Here is an 18,060-nt window from a genome sequence, read left to right as displayed (position 1 = left end):
GCATGGAAGACAAAAACATATAAATCAAGTCTCCTATGTTTCTAGAAGCACTATATTTAACATCTGCTCTCAGTTTAAACATTTAAATAAAGACTAATTTCCTAACTCTCACATATCTTCAGTAATACATCACTCACCCACAAGTACCAACTACCTGCAAAGCTACCGAGTAAAAAAATAAAAGCCTGAGGGCAGCAAAGTCAGATGTCCCAAAGAAGTAAATTCCATCACTGGGCTTCCATAAAGTTCAAGAGAAGAAAAGGTACAGAAATGAAAAGGACTGTCAGGAAAAATTCTAGAAACATTTTCAATTGTCCCTGATCATTTGTTTGCCACCACATACGTAAGTAATAAGGAAGAAACTATCCCTTCTATCCATGCAGAATACTTAGTTTTGTCAAGGCTCAGTTAAAATTTTTCAGAAGGGATTTTTAGCTAGACTACTACTACTACTACTACTACTAAGGGAAAAAAAATACAAAGAATGAAGACAAATAAGAGCTCAGATGATAGGTTCCTTAGGATCCTATCTGATGCATAGCTTAGTGACCATGGGACTCCGCTCCTTTCCCTCCTGACACCTTGACCATGTTTGGAGAACTCTGCTTCGAAGCCTACAGTTCTCTCACCTGCCCTTTCCTTAAGCAGGGGAACTCCTGTCTTACTACCACAGACTTCCTTCTGTTCCCCTCCTTTCAATGGAAGGACCACAAACAGTCTGTCATAAAACCATTAAATCAGGTAATCAATGGTTTACCAATAAGCTCTTGCCATGTAGTAGCAGAAACTTAATAATATTTACCATGTGCCAGAAAATTTCATTTAATTTCAACAACCCTTTTCACATTTCAGAAATCAGCAAAATAGAAACTTTAAGAGAGTAATGACTTGTCCAAGGAGATGAAGAAGGCGAGATTCTAACCCATGTATGCGACCCTACTGCTCTCTTAAATCTAAGTCTACCTTGAATCTAGCAAATAAATATTTTAATAGCGTCTAAATCAGAGACTAATTAAATTTTCCCTTAACAATACATACACACACATATTACTTCCATGGTACTGGAAGCATTTCTCCTCTTCTGGTGAAACTATTTATTAGCAATAAAATAAAGAGAAACAACTGGCATAAACCATCTACAAATTAAAGACTCTTAATAACAAAACAAAAAAACAGAAATACTTAAAAGTGCAGGAGAAAAATAAATACTTATTTTCCTAAACCTGTAACTTTCAATAAGGCAATGGGAACAATATAACACATGCAAAATCTCATTACAATTTGTTTTCTGAGACAGTAACTTGTGGAGAGCTACAGACATTTACTTGCAAAGTTCAATTATAATTTTAGGAATGGTTCACTTCAAACATATGCAAAATAGCTTCTAACTAATGGAAAAGAAAGTCTCTCATACTTACCTCAATTTTTAAAAAGTCAAATATCCTTTCCTTTTCTTTTCAATGATAGTTATCATTGACTAAGACCATTGAATAAACAGGAAAAAAATATCTACATACCTGGATTGGCTCCTGCTGTTTAAAGACAGGGCCAAGTTCAGGTAGAATTAACTTGACATATTCTTCTTTGGTACATTCTTCAGCAATGAGTAGAACATTGGGCAAAACAAAAGGTACCATGTCAGGGTTTACAAATTCTGAAGTCAAACATGGCAAAATTCTCTGCACAATGACACGCTGAAAGGCAAAAAATGTTTTCATAAAACTCATCTTTATATCAGGTCTTTAGTATTAACATTGAAGTTAAGAGTCTAAAATCTTCAATCCCTTTGGGTAAGGTGACTATATAATTTATAGTTGAAACTGGGACACTTTTGAGAGTAAAATAGGGTGCTATTGCTAATTACGCCAGGACAAAAGACATAACTTGGGAACATCACAGATAAAGGGGGACATACGATTACCCTTCCTTTAGGAAATCTTCCCCAATTAGTCTTCACTAATACAGTTCTCTCTTAATTTCTTCATTACTTATGATTCATACCACACATTGTTGTTTCATGCACGTTAACCCTATCTACACTTACTGTAAAGCCCTTGAAAGCAAGGACAATATTTTGTTTCCCATTTATTCTCCACAGCATCTAAGTAAAGGGCTAGACAAACAGTGCATAACCAATGAATATCTGATAGACTAAACACTGGAGATATTTCTGCAAAGGAATTACTAGTTTTCCAGCCAGTGGCTTCTTTAGCAATCACTAATATTTTTAGACCATATTATCCTCACAATTTAATAAGCGAGAAAGGGAGAGTAAAGGAATTGGAGAGACTAGTATCAATACAGCAGTATAACTGCTAGTGAGGCAGTGATTTCCACAATGACAGTTTACAGACTTCTCTTCTGATGTTTAATGTCCAAGTGCTGCCTTTGCATAGGTGTTATCCTTCCAATTTTTTACCCAATTAATAATTTTTGGACCACACAAAAAAGGTCCACTAAACTTTTGTGACTTCAGTCTGTAGCCTTTTATAGTCATTTATGTACCCCTGGCAAAAGTTACATTTTTTTTTTTTGGAAGGGTTATTATAGTAAGTCAAAGTAAATTTTAAATTCTATACTCCTGACTATATAATAACAAACTGATCAACAACAAACCTTGGGCAGTTTTGGCAGAACCTTTGGCAGTCCTTTGAAAAACTGTGATTTCTGAAGGTTATCTCTTTGGAATAAGGTATCAAAATACTGCAGTGTTACTGCACCAACATCATCAAAGAAGGGAATCTAAAAACAGAGAAACAGAATTATTCTGATAAGTATTAAAGTACTTCTCATATCTGAAACTGACACATTATGGTGAAAAAATATTCAGAAACATTTAGCGAAATGCTAAAGACCACTTAATAAAAATTCTAATTATAAAAATCAGAATAAGAAAGTATAAATTATTTTTCTTTTCAAGGTCAGTTTTTCAGAAACAGTACCTGTGAGTTAGCTGCACAGTAACATTTTCTTTACATAACTAGTAAAATATTAAAAGATTAAGTAAAATATCTTGAGGGCATAAATAGTACCATTCATTAAAATCCATTGGTTAGGGGCTTTCCTGGTGGTGCAGTGGTTGAGAGTCCGCCTGCCAATGCAGGGGACATGGGTTCGAGCCCTGGTCTGGGAAGATCCCACATGCCGCGGAGCGACTGGGCCCGTGAGCCACAATTACTGAGCCTGCGCGCCTGGAGCCTGTGCTCCGCAACAACAGAGGCCGCGATAGTGAGAGGCCTGCGCACTGCGATGAAGAGTGGCCCCCGCCTGCCACAGCTAGAGAAAGCCCACGCACAGAAATGAAGACCCAACACAGCCATAAATAAACAAACAAACAAACAAACAAACATTAAAAAAAAATCCATTGGTTATATGAGTGAATTTGAGGGCTATGAATTCTTAGGGTGTCTAGAACTTCTGCATGCCTAACTATTAGGTCTCTTTATTTGAAATCTTAAACTTTACATCAGAGCACTTACCTGCATAAATTGTTTAACTCTTTAAGATTAAAAGAAGATGAATATTTAATACATTCAAGAATAGACATTCAAGAATACAGATGTTATCTGGGGACTATATCTGATTAAATCTTCAGATGCATTTAATCAACTTTAACTCATTTTTTGTCCCTCCATCTAAGGCAGGAATTCATATGCACTCACCTTTGTCATTTGATCTGCATCTGGTCTTACAGTTGGAGTTACGTTTAACAGTAGTTTTACATGCTCACGGACTTCCTCAGGTATATTTGTAAGTGAACTAGATCCTAAACGACTCAACTTCAAGAGTAATAATGTTAAATATGAATATAAAATATTCAAAAGATACACATTTATACTGTCAATAGTCCATTTAAGAAAACTTTTTAAGGGACTTTTTAATAACCTTCAGAAATCACTAAGCCCATGCACCACAACTACTGAGCCTGCACTCTAGAGCCCACGAGCCATAACTACTGAGCCCGAGTGCCACAACTACTGAAGCCCGTGCGCCTAGAGCCCGGGCTCTGCAACAAGAGAAGCCACCACAAAGAGAAGCCCGCATACCGCAACAAAGAGTAGCCCCCGCTCACCGCAACTAGAGAAAACCCACGCACAGCAACGAAAGACCCAATGCAACCAAAAATAAATAACAAATAAATTAAAAAAAACTTTTTGAAATTTACTAAAAAATATATTTTTAGATTGAACAAATGGCTAATTCTACTGTTGCAAGATAATTAAAACACATCTTTAATACCTGAAATTGTCTCTATTCCTAAAACAAAACACCCAGTATTTTAGACCATATTTCAATTTTCACTCTAGTAAATAAATGCCATGATTAAAGTTGTAGTAACAAATATTAATCCTAAGAATTACTTTTGTTAAGTTGACTTTATGAAAACTTAAAATATGAGACACTCATCTCAGTTTAGAGAATTTTCTGAACATATTTTGGAAAAAAACAAACATTTAATACATTTTTAATGCAAGAAAATGTTTAAAGGCAAATACCTGATCCAACTGTCTACTGAAACTCTTGTAAATATCTTGCTTGTTAACTTCAAATATAGCTTTCCCTTTATTAAATACAGCATACATGACAGTTCCTAAAGAGTACATATCACTGGCTGTTTCACAGCTCACAGAAAGTATGTATTCAGGAGCCAAATATTCAGGATTTGGAAGACACAATGATGGTAAATTTGGGTCCCATTCTTTACATGGAAACTTAGGCTATAAAAAGACAGAAAAGGGATTACATAGATTAAATAGTTAAATTAAAGCAAACCACTGTCAAGTAGTAACAATTTAGTTGTAAATTCATACTCAGTCATGCAAGTAAAAATGTCACCATCACTTTCAATTCTAAATTTCCCCAAATCCCAAAACTAGAAAGTGCATGAAACAAGTTAAGAGATAAGAATAAGACCTCTTATAACTTTGAGATTATTGGCGCTCTCTCCCAGAAGACAAATTATCACTACACTATACAATGCATTATGAATATGGAAAGGTCTGGCTTATGTTTTCTGATACACAGGCTTCAAATGTATGAGTTCAAATAGATTATTGTTTGAAACCTTGTTCTTTCACCAACTAGCTATGTGATTTAGTTAACAGGTTCAAAGGGATGTTGTAAGATAAACAAAAGTATGGAAAACAGAGCCAGCACAGTGCCTGATGCATAGTATGTACTCAACCAATACTAATTCTTTCTGCTTCCCTTAAAAATGTTTACTTAAATTAGAAATGTATTTTAGGTCAAAGCATGGTTGTTAAAGGTAACAACTATATTGTAAAAATTTGAAATATTGCAGTGTTTTCCTAAGTATAAATAGGCAGGTTTCATAATCACTAAGTAACAGGTGCTTTTTAACCAGAAAGACTGGGTTTAAATCCTAGTTCTACCACTTACCACTTGCCTAAACTTAGGCAAATTATTTTATTCTATGAGTCTAACTTACTCATCTGTATTATTCCCATACCTCACTAAGTCGTTGTGAGGATAATAAGTAAATACACAAAAAGTGTTCAGAAAAGCGCTTCAGTAAATGTTACCCATCATTATCACTGCTATTGTTATCATGCTCCTTAAAGAAGATTCTGTGATCCAATAAACTGGGGAAACACTGCTAGAGATTCACAATGTTTGTTTATGTATCTGACACTCTGAGGGAAAAAAATCTACTTAACCCAATAGTGCTCAAATTTGCTTAACTCTAGAAATTTTCTATAAAGCTATACATTTAAACATACCATTGTACCACATAGCCTATTTCTACACATTTATCAGGCTTATAAATTCTCTAATCTATTCCAGATGCAATCACAAATTTCCAGAGCTTTAAAAAATGAGAAGAATAAAACTTTCATTACCTCTTGTTCAGAAGGATTGGTCGATGATATACAAAAATCAAAGCCCATTATTTTCCAGGCTCCACTTTTATTCAAAATTATATTTTCAGGTGTAACATTTCCATGAACCATTTTCACACTGCTATGCAAAAATGACAATCCTTCAGAAACCTGTAAATGGAAATAAAAGACATTTTTAATAAAACTCCTTTCAATTACAATAATAAATCTCATAATAATCAAATTTGCTGCTTCTCCCAATAAAAATTTTTTACACGCCAGGTAACAATTAAATTTCATAGATGCAAAAGTGTAGATATTCTCAGTTGCCAGAGCATTCTAAGCATTAGCAAGAAAAACCCAATTGTAAAAACAGAGGACAACTATTTATTAAGTTCCTTTCTATACGCACAAAAGCAAAAGAAAAGACAGTAATAAAAGCACTTTGCTACCCAAATTTATTCAGTTCCTGAATTTGAAAAGCGAGAGAATCTTTGGTTTCTTACTTAAAGACAGTAAATATCAAGAAATACCTTTGTCAATTTGATTCTAATTCTTAATATTTTTATATACTTATACTTCATATTGAAATTAAGTTTTTCTGAATAGCACTGTGCTCAGTTTTCAAACATTAACTGATGTTCACTCATTGTCACACTGAATTAATATTTGGTAATTTTATATTTGTGCCTGAGATTACCATGGAATTTGTTAACAAAAAGTGAAAACTGGATTTGAAAGGGCCAACCGTACCAAGTATGCCAGTTCCTCAAAAACTTAAAAATAGAATTACCATAGAATCCAGCAATTCCACTTCTGGGTATATCCCAAAAAGAACTGAAAGCAGGGTCCTGAAGAGATATTTGTTCACCCACGTTCATAGCAGTATTATGATAACCAAGAGGTGAAAGCAACCCAAGTGTCCATCAACGAATGAATGAATAAACATAATGTGGTAAATACATACAACAGAATATTATTCAGCCTTCAAATAGGAAAGAAATTCTGACACACGCTACCACATGGATGAACCTAGAGGATATTATGCTAACTGAAATAAACCAGTCACAAAAAGAAAAATACTGCATGATTCCACTTATATGAGTAGTCAAACTAATAGAGACAGAAAGTAGAATGATGGTTGCCAGGGGCTGGGAGGTATGAGAGGTGGGGTGTGGGGAGTTATTGTTTAATGGGTACAGCTTAAATTTTGCAAGGTGAAAAGAGTTCTGGAGATGGATGGAAGTGATGGTTGCACAAGAATGTGAATGTACTTAAACTGTACACTTAAAAATGGCTAAGATGGCAAATTTTATGTTATGCGTATTTTACCACAATTAGAAAATATATACTGTTAAGAGAATAAGATAAGCCACAGACTAAGAGAGAATATTTTTAAGTCATGTATCTGACAAAGAACTTGTGTCCACAATATATAAAGAAATCTCAAAACTCAATAACAGAAAACAAACAACCCATTTAAACAATAAGCAAAAGATCTGAACAGACATGTCACCAAAAAAGACACTCAGATGGCAAGGAAGCATATAAAAAGGTGTTCAACATCATTATTCATTAAGGAAATGCAAATTAAAACTCCAATGAGATACCACTGCACACATATTAGAATGGCTACAATTGAGGGAATTCCCTGGCGGTCCAGTGGTTAGGACTCCATGCTTTCACTGCCGAGGGCCTGGGTTCAATCTCTGGTCAGGGAACTAAGATCCCACGAAAAAAAAGAATGGTTACAATTGAAAGGGCCAACCATACGAAGTTTTGCAAAGATGTGAAAAAAATGTAACTTTTATACACTGCAATGGGAATGTAAAATGGTACTATCATTTGGAAAACAGTTTTTCAGTTTCTTAAAAAAATAAAATATACACATACCATTTGATCCAGCCATTCCACTCCTAGGTAATTAACCAAGAGAAATGAAAGCATACGTCCATACAAAAACTTGCATATGAATGTTCATAGCAGCTTTATTTGCAATAGCCGAAAATTGGAAACAACCCAAATGATCATCAACAGGTGAATGGATGAGCAAACTATGATATACTACTCAGTAATAAAAGAAGTATTGATATGCACAACTATATGAATGAATACCAAAATAATCAGATTGATTGAAAGAAGCCAGGCCAGAAAAAGAGTACATATTGTATGATTTCATTTACAAAACTCTAAAAATACGAACTGATTTAGTGACAGAAAGTAGTCAGTGGCTTCCTGGGGTGAGAGACAGAAGACAGCAAGGAGCAGGAGGGGAGGACCGCAATGGGTATGAGGAAACTTTGGAAGGTCCATATGTAAATTGTTTTGATTGTAGTGACGGTTCCACCTATAAACTTAAAAAACTGTATATTTTAAACATGTGAAGTTTACTGTATGCCAATTAATTATACCTTAACAATACTGTTAAAAATAATGAATAAAATGATCTCTGCCTCCCCAAAACAAAGAATCTACTGTATCAATTCACTCTCTAAAGCCGAAGACATTTTGGTAAGCAGGGGAAGGAAAATCAGAAAATGTGGATGGACTTAACGGATGCATTGTGAAGGCTTACAATTCAAAAACATTAAAAAGGAACCACCACATCCACCAGTCAACAAGTGCTCTTCTCCAAAGGTTACTAATGTTATGTTTCGTACATTAAAAAGATAGTTTAAGCCTAACAATAAACTGTAGAAAAATTCTAGAACACAGAAATAATTTTTAAATTACTGAGAAGATCTAAAGGTTTACATAAAGCAGTTTATACAGCTAAATTTGAAATGGCTAAAAACAATTCTGAAGGAAAATATTCTATCCACATGATGAATAAAAATACATACCTGAAGCAAACCATATTTAGTTTCTACATCATAAAGTTTATAATCCTTAATGTCTGGAGATACAGGGGAAGGCAGATTTTCCCAGTTACCCAGAACATTGGCTAAGCTGGCAAAAACTGGTTCCGTACAAAATGCCAAGCAATCCCTGTTTTAAAAAAGAAAAATATTAGTGGTCCTATTTAACTATCAACAAGAAGGTGGACAATTTTAGATTTATTTTCAGCATTAATATAACACACTTAGGCCAATAAAGCAAAGTCAGGAAGCTTTGTATATGAATTCCACTGGATAAATCATTCAGTCTTTTAAGTGTTATAACAGCTGTGTTACATTTTTTAAATTTAAAAAGTCAGGAAATAAACATTATCAACTGTGCATTTTGAATGATTGATATTCTTTATGGAAAACCAATGAATTAATTTAACACACTGTTACATTATACCTATGATATTACCCTTATTTCTAAGCCTCTAAATCTCAGAATATGCTCAAAGGAACCTGTAGATTTCCCACAGACACCTCTGGAGCAATGAGTCAGGAAGAGGGACAGGGCATAGCTCCAGCTCCCACAGGACAGTCACTTTTTTTTTTTCACTGTTAAGAGCAAACACCTGGGTGAGGGAGGGGTCCTGAATTACGTCTCTTGGGACCTTTGTGAGCTGTTGGAACCCTGGGAGGGCACATCATTTTTGCATCTCTAGGACTGTCTTTTGCTCCTGTAAACAATGTGAAAACCCTTTTGTTCTTGCTTTGGGAAACATGGCATCCTGTGGTGTCTTCTAGGGCCGGGGTCCCCAACCCTCGGGCCGCGGCCTGTTAGGAACCAGGCCGCACAGCATGCGGTGAGCAGCGGGCCAGGGAGCGAAGCTTCATCCGCCGCTCCCCATCGCTCGCATTACCTCCTGAACCACCCCCACCCCCGTCCATGGAAAACCTGTCTTCCACGAAACCAGTCCCTGGTGCCAAAAAGGTTGGGGACCACTGTCCTAGGGTACTTTGCAAGCCCTGATGTCCACTTGTCCTCCACAGCACATTGCCAGGACAGGCATGCGATGTGTGTGCTCGGTGCGGGGGAGGCGGGGGGGGGGGGTTCCTGTTTCTGGGTGGGTGAGTAGGAGTGACCGTGGAGCCCGTGTGTAGAGGATCAGCAGGGCTCCCCCAGGTTGCTGAGGGGCAGGACGTGTCAGGAGATGTGACGTCCTGGTCAGGGCATGGCCACATGGACACACCTGGAGCTCGGGGAGCTCCCTGGCAGGAGGTCCATGTGGAAGATCTCAGGACCGGGCAGCCAGGTCCAGATGCCGGTGGGAGTGACTAGCCTGATGACTACTTCAATCTCAGAGCACCTTTGCTTTTATCTATTTTATGTATCATTTTTAAAGGTGTCACAAGTTTCCAATTTTTAAAATTATTGTTCTTTGATTTTTTGTTTTTTGGCTGTGCCGCACGGCTTGCGGGATCTTAGTTCCCCAAACAGGGATCGAGCCGGGGCCCTCAGCATTAGAAACATTCAATAAGCCTTCAGTAAGTCTTATAGAGTAATGACCAAGAGCTCAAGCTCTGAATACAAATACCCAACTTCAAGTCCCAGCATCTCTATTCCTTGTTGGTGACTTTGGACACTTTGAGCCTCACTTTGCCCATTTGTAAACTGGTGATAAAAGACCACCTTGAAAGGTTACTGTAAAGATCAAATGAGCAAATGCATATAAAATACACAGCATGTTGACTAAAATGTAAGCTCAATAAATGTTTACAATTGCTATTGTAATTACCAACTGTCTGACATTCAAGTCCTAACATTTTGGACTTTGGCTTAGGCTCTGGCAATGAAGAACTACAAGGCAGTGCGGTAACAAAGCTATACCAAGCCTCTGCACCTGGACAGTAACTGTTTAATGGCAAATATGCCTTTTGCTGTTCTGTCAGTAATACTTGAGTTACTTTTTTTTCACTTTGAACCCATTTTTCAAATGAAAGCATATGCAGAAGTTCAATATGTATGAGCGATAAAGACAGAGCTGCTTAGGTTGAAGAAGAAAGTTACACTGTCCTCCCTGCTCAGTTATCAATAAAGATGATGAACTTGATCTTGTTCTTGACTCCCACACTAAGCTCATTAACACAGTGGACACAGGCTTTCGTTTGCTGAACTGCACTGGAGGAAAACTGCTCAAAAACCCCTTAGTCTTCTCTACAGTTTCCAATGATTCCCAGGACTCATTTATTTTAGCAAATCTTATTATTTTCCTTTTCTGTCTTGTCCCCAAAATCATCCTTGGTCATATCAATATTCGTAAGATTATTCTTCAAGCTTGAAGGCCTTATTATCTTTCATGAATATTTATTTCCATCATCATTACAAACAGTTACACACCAGAAGGGCTAAATCCTCTCTCAAGGACCACCTCCCCCAACCGCAGCTGTTTACTAGCCATTCATCTCCTACCGTTTTACTAACACCACCTAACCTAGCTTCCCAGTATCTTTATTCAACAAATTTGAAGTATTCAGTTCTGACTACACTTTATTCCTGTCTTTCTCCCTACTACCTCAACAATAAATTATCGCCCTTACTACCCTTTACTGGGCAAACCCTTATTAACCCTGTAGGCGCCATCACAGGTTTCTTTTACTCTCTTGCTTATGTCGTAAGCTGAAGGAAAAAATAGAAAACCCAAGTCTCTGTAGACTGATAGCCTAAAGATACATAGTATACTTTATTTAACCTCGCTCTTTTTATTTTTCAAGAACATCCCTTCATAGCCCTCTTATATTAACTCCTCATTCCATTAACTCCTTATTCCTTTACCTACTACTCATCTATTATCCACGTTCTATCTTGAAAAAGTAAAGTTCATCGAACATGAATGATCTCATTTCCCTACACTTTACCTCAGTATATTAGTGATTTGCAACTATCCTCCTGAAATTTCCTTTGAGTTCCTCCTATGGGACTTTATTCACATAATGATGTCTTCTCTGCTGGGTTCCTTTCTAGCTTCCAAACTGCCATCCTACTGAAATTACTGAATATCACTAACAACCTCTCACTAGTCAAATGCAATGGATTCTTCTCAGTCCTTATTTCCTTTTTATTTGGTGGTCCCCAGTGTTAGGGAGTCCTTTCTTCCCGCCTTTGGCTTCCATAACATGTTGCCAATTTTTCTCCTGTCATACAACATGATCCTTCCAATTTCTTTTGCTGGCTCTTCTTTCCCCTCTACATTTCAAGTTCTGTCCTCACTACTCTGCTCTTTTGACTCATGCTCTTGAAATTCATTTTTTTTTCATGGTTTTAATTACTACCTATATTTTACTCACCCCCATATACATCACCAACTCTGAACTTTCACCTGGATTACTTTTCTTTTTATTTATTTATTTAAAAAAATTTTTTTGATGTAGACCATTTTTAAAGTCTTTATTGAATTTGCTATAATATTGCTTCTGTTTTATGTTTTGGTTTTTGGCCCTGAGGCATCTTAGCTCAGGGGGATCTTAGCTCCCCAACCAGGGTTTGAACCCGCACCCCCAGCACTGGAAGGCACTGGAAGGCAAAGTCTTAACCACTGGACTGCCAGGGAAGTCCCTGGATTATTTTCTATAGCACATTTCTTCTGGATGATTCCAGTGTCATCTCCACATTATTAAGTCATTAAAAACCAGAAGTTATTTTTTTCCTTCCCTAAAGCGTTCCTATTTCTATCGATGCTACTGCAATTTTTACAACCTATCAATGAAAATGCCTTAAAGTAATCTTTGAATTATCTCTCTTCATGAACGCCAATAAAGCCCTAGTCCTGTAATATTTAAATCACTATAAAAGAAGCTGCAGGGACAGAGAAAGATATAAAACACTGGCCTTTCTCCCTTCAAGAGACTTAAAACGTAATGATGAAATACAAGTTAGGGACTTCCCTGGTGGCGCAGTGGTTAAAAATCCACCTGCCAATGCAGGAGACACAGGCTCGATCCCTGCTCCAGGAAGATCCCACATGCTGTGGAACAACAAAGCCCGTGAGCCACAACTACTGAGCTTGTGCTCTAGAGCCCGCGAGCCACAACTACTGAGCCCGAGTGCCACAACTACTGAAGCCCAAGCGCCTAGAGCCCGTGCTCTGCAACAAGAGAAGCCAACGCAATGAGAAGGCTGCGCACCGCAACAAACAGTAGCCCCCGCTCGCCGCAACTAGAGAAAGCCCACACGCAGCAACGAAGACCCAGTGCAGCCAAAAATAAGTTAATTAATTAATTAAATTAAAAAAAAATCCTACTTTATCCTCAGTTGGCTAAATATTGAGTCACCATATGATCCAGCAAGTTGGCTCCTAGGTTGTACACCCAAGGGAAATGAAAACGTATGTCCACACAAAAACTTGTACACAAATGTTTACAGCAGCAGTATTCATAAAAACCAAAAAGGAGAAACAACTCAAATGCCCATCAACTGATGAACAGGTAAACAAAATGTGCTATATTCATACAATGGAATATTAAAAAAAAAAGAAATACAAGTTAAAATAACAAAGGTGGGTAGGTTCTGATAGGTGACACTATAACTACTGATAGAAAACCCTCTAGAGGAAATAGCACAAACAAGCATGGAGTCAGGAAAGCTCAGGACAAGTGTGACCAAGAAAACTTAGTCCACTTTGAGATAGAGGGTTCATAATAGTGAGTGTTATGTAAGAAGACAACAACTATAGTCTTCTTCTGGGTTTATTTACACAAAGAAGGGCAGTAAAATATTATCATGATAAGAGACATAAAATAAGTATATTTCTGGGTAGGCACAGCATAGGCTCAGGAATCAGGGTGCCATAACTATGTGGCTTATGTAGTAGCAGCTCCAATCCTCAGTTCTTCTATATAGTTGTTGAGAATTAAATAAGTTAAACAAATACAAAAAATTTAGTACAGTTTTTCACATGGTAAACATTAGATTTTTTTCTTTTAGGTTCAAAGAAAAGATCTTGTGTCTTTGGGGGAAGTGAGTAAGTGACAGTGGGTTACCTAAGATTCTAAAGTAAGAACTATGTAGAAATCCAAAATATAAAATAGATAAAAACCAAACTGTCCTGGTTGAAGAGAGATGGGAAGCCTGGGCCCCTGCCAGCTAGGTTCCTCCCCCTGCCTCTTCTTTCCGTATCCTTAAAATCCTAGGGTCCACAGAATGCATTGGGAAACCATTTGGTTAAGATTTGATTTAAGAGAGGGGAATACAGTCTGCTAAGTAGGAAGGAAGGAATAAATTAGGGGTTATGAGTAATGTGGAAAAGATTTATATAGCTGGGTATCTAAAGGAGTTATTAAAAGCACCAAGGCTTGAGGATCCAGTTAAGATTACACAACATAAATTCTGTTTTCTTGTCATTCTCAGCAACAGTTCCCAAGCTCATTTTGAGAAAAAGAGATAGTAGAGTAACTGAGGACTATGGACTGACATACTGGACATAGTAAAAGGTTAAACGTTGAGAACAGTACTACCTGGAATACACATAAAAATAGCCTCTGAATATTGAATCAATGAAAAGGGGGCAATGAATTCTAGCAAATTAACAAGAAAATTACTTTCAGGCAGGGACTATATTCTATACTTCTCTCACATCTTCCATTTGGACTGCTATAGTCTTGAACATAGAGTAAGCAAATACAGACTCATGGCAAATGTGAAGAAAACTTTTATTAATATTTCAAAAAGAGACATATACATAGAATATGCAAATAAATTTCAAAGAAGTAACTAATCCATAAGAACTCAACACTCAGTGGATAAGAACTTTTCACTGACAGTATACTGTATAGATAGATTTCAAACATAAAGTTTTTTTTAAAAATACTATTTGTTTAGGAAGTCTCTTATGTAAGTTTTCATAAAATTTACCTGGATTCTTCTAAAGGATGCTGGACAGTAAGAAGTCGAGGGTGTCGTAGTCGAGTTAACTGTTGGACTCCTCGTTTTAGAGAATCGATGATTTGATCCTTTTCAAATTTTTGATATTTGTCAATCAGCTTTTTATCAAAGACAAAAACAGCTACTTCCTAATGAAAGAAATGTAAAACTAATTAATCAAGAATATATAAAAGCAATAAAATTTTATTTGAGTGTCACAACAGTCTACAAAGAGAAATAACTAAAAACGGTGCATTTTAGCACCATTGTAATACTTTTCTGATATTAAAAAATTGGTTTCTTCATAATTACTAAAGTTAAATATTTTTAGAGTTATAAGACTAAGAACCCTCATCTAAGGAGAACATAGGAAAATCTCCATCTTTCAACTCTGGTATCAGAGATACACACAAACTGTGTGTAATGTGTTGTCTCCTATGTAGTAATCTCTTATTTTACTGGAGTTCAAATAAAAGTTAAAATGTTAAAAAATTCAAAATGCTTTTCATAGTGATAACCCTGGATTATATTACAGAATCTTGAAATGCTTTTTAAAAGAAACGTCTTATATGTCAGGGAGTGCTTATTTATACAAAAACTCAATTTGTAAGCATCTTTTACATATGAATAACCCATACTCTTTCTCTCTCTCCTCTTGTTAAGGGCAGTAACTGGGAATGGTTACCAGCACGGGAAACTGCTCCCCTATCGTCTCTCTGAGATCAGTCACAGCTTATTTTATACTACTAAAAGCACACAACCTCCTTAACCACCTTCTCTCTTTCATTCTCTATCAGTTGCACAAAGAAAACAGTTCCCGTCAAGTTACCTAATCTTAACAAATCAGTCAAAAAATAGCCATATTGATAGATGATATATTACAACTGTGTAATACATCAGTGATGCTGCTAGCTCTCCATCATAAATGCAAAGAAAACTGATAAAGTTGGAAGTAAAATTAGCAAAGAATCAATGCTAGCCCTCCAAAATTCTATGGAAGATTTTGAATGACTCTTTCAGAGCTCTGTGTCTCTTTCAAATGCTTTTAATTAAACCTACTACTACTCAACTATCTTTGAGTTGATACCAAGACAGTATCTTTCCATTTTATTGCTGTTCTCTTCTAATTATTTTTGCTACATTATGATTATTGCCTTCACAAGTTAGCCTGGCAACCTATTTACATAACGGAGATTCACTGCAGAAATCCAAATCAGTAAATTCCTCAAAACACAACTTGTTTTAAGTTGGAGCCTCCTTAGACATATATAGATAAGTTAAGGATTTTAGAGGATTGAGGCTCTGAAAAGTTATAACGTAAAGGGACTATATTAGTAACTCAAATTGAACACCCTATTCCCCAAGCATCTGTGTACTTTTTAGGAATTATTCCACTCTTCACAGCAACCCATGAGACAAGTTATTATCCTCATTTCACAGATGAGGACACTGTGGAAAAGATAAACATATTATCTAAGATCTCACAATTGGTAAGATGAAGAATCAAGATTCAAACCCAGTCAGTCCAGCTCTAGGGGTCACTTTCTTAGCCAATACACCATTCTGTCTCCCCAGAAATAACAGGGCCAATAAATAAGACCCTAGTAAGACATGATATATGCCTTCAGTAAAACTATTTGAGTGAGAGCTTTAAATAGCACTCATATATATACTGCCTTCACAAGTTAACCTAGCATATACATATACACATACACACACACAAACACAAAATATTAGCTCTTTTGATCATTTTGAGACACAGAACAGGAGCTAAGAGCATTATGTAATATTAACTTGAACTAAAAACAAATGACCTACAAGTTCAAGTTCCCATCTCACTATTCATGTGTACAATTTTTAGTAAGTGTTCCAACGTATTTTATAAATGCATCTAATTTAAATATGTTTATTTTTTCAAGATGTTTTAACTCTTTAAAAAAAGATTACATGAAGTAACTTCTGAGCTCCTACAGATTCACCACTCTAAAGGCAGAACACTACAGTTCATAAAGAAAAAGAAAAACACAACTCTCTCTGACATTCATTTATCGTTTTAGGTCAAAAATGAAAGATTCCTACATAGATCAGAACAGGTTATCAACTATCTTAAAAATATTTTCTTTGTTCGGGGCTTCCCTGGTGGCGCAGTGGTTGAGAGTCCGCCTGCCGATGCAGAGGACACGGGTTCGTGCCCCGGTCTGGGAAGATCCCACATGCCGCGAAGCGGCTAGGCCCGTGAGCCATGGCTGCTGAGCCTGCGCGTCCGGAGCCTGTGCTCTGCAACGGGAGAGGCCACAACAGTGAGAGGCCCGCGTATCGCAAAAAAAAAATTTCTTTGTTCGGATCAGTTAATTAAAATTAACCAATGTCAACAAAGTAATGACTAATTAACTAACCTTTAGGCCTCATACTGACTCCTTAAAAGAAAACTCTTAGCCTGCACCTTGAAACCTTTCAACAGAATAGACTATCATCTAATTTCTAAATTTGTCTTTCCTCTACTACTTCAGTATACTACCCCCTCTGCTAACACATATCACTTGTATAAAAATCCTATCTGTCTATACCTATATGTATATTACAAGCTTCTCGAAGAAAGAAACCATGCCATAAGTGTCTCTGTACCCACCACAGGATCTTCACCTAAAAGATACTCAGATGTTCCTTGCCTACTGATGGTCAGTAAAGATAAGCAACTACTCAAAGCATTTCATTATCATGTTGAATTAAAACCGTTTTCAACTTTTCATTATGAAAATTTTCAAATATACCAAAAAAATGAGGTAGTGCAATCAACCAATATATCTTCCACTTAAGATTCAACAACTGTTAACGCTAATTAAAATGTGAGGTTCTTTTTGCAAAATTACAATACCAAATATAAAATAATGTAAGCAACATTTGGCACTCTATTGTTTATTCACTTAATATTTTTAAAAATACATTGGCAAAGAGAGTTACCCATAAATAAAAAGTATTTTTCTCAATAGCCTATCTTTAAACAAAAAAGGACATGAAATAAATTATCTTTTCTAAAAATTAATATTTGTCATAATGGAGGCTGTCTTTTGATATAGACCTAATTTATAATTTTTAAAAGCTACTTTGCTTACTATAACTACAAAGCTGAACTCTCACTGAAAACAAGATAATTTAAGTAATAAAATCTGAGTTAGTATACACCAATGTATCTAGGATTCCCTAATAGCAATCATGAACTCCACTAACCTATTCCTCAGAGCCACCAGAGATGGTTTTTGCAACATAGACATTCCCTGAAATCCTTTATTTTATGGGCCTTTCAGGACTGGCTGGTGGTAACTCCAAGCATCATGTTCTTCTTTTTTTTGTGTGATTTTGGGACAATGTTTCTTTCTCAAAACAATAAAACAAAATATAAGTTTTTATTTAGATTAAGTTAAAAATAAGTTGAGATGACTGAGAGATAACAAGATATACTCCTTAAAATTACTAGAGATAG

The 18,060-nt window shown here is 36.2% G+C and overlaps 1 protein-coding gene across 3 annotated transcripts in view; it reads right to left on the bottom strand.

Annotated features, from left to right (window-relative positions):
• Positions 1-18,060, bottom strand: part of SCYL2 (SCY1 like pseudokinase 2) — a 59,471-nt gene that overhangs the window by 19,008 nt on the left and 22,403 nt on the right. For all 3 annotated transcript variants that reach the window (XM_029206040.1, XM_029206042.1, XM_029206041.1), the window contains exons 3-9: positions 14,571-14,728; positions 8,684-8,828; positions 5,862-6,011; positions 4,497-4,718; positions 3,663-3,779; positions 2,617-2,742; positions 1,518-1,694 (exon numbers count right to left, since the gene is read on the bottom strand). In XM_029206040.1, the coding sequence (XP_029061873.1) occupies positions 1,518-1,694; positions 2,617-2,742; positions 3,663-3,779; positions 4,497-4,718; positions 5,862-6,011; positions 8,684-8,828; positions 14,571-14,728 (1,095 nt within the window). The remainder of the gene's footprint in view (positions 1-1,517; positions 1,695-2,616; positions 2,743-3,662; positions 3,780-4,496; positions 4,719-5,861; positions 6,012-8,683; positions 8,829-14,570; positions 14,729-18,060) is intronic.

This window comes from Monodon monoceros, unplaced genomic scaffold (genome assembly GCF_005190385.1).
Source record: "Monodon monoceros isolate NGI ecotype Baffin Bay Population unplaced genomic scaffold, NGI_Narwhal_1 Super_Scaffold_6, whole genome shotgun sequence".
Classification (NCBI taxonomy): Eukaryota; Metazoa; Chordata; class Mammalia; order Artiodactyla; family Monodontidae; genus Monodon; species Monodon monoceros.
The sequence above is the reverse complement of the archived record's forward strand: the minus strand, read 5'-3'. Positions and strand labels throughout refer to the sequence as shown.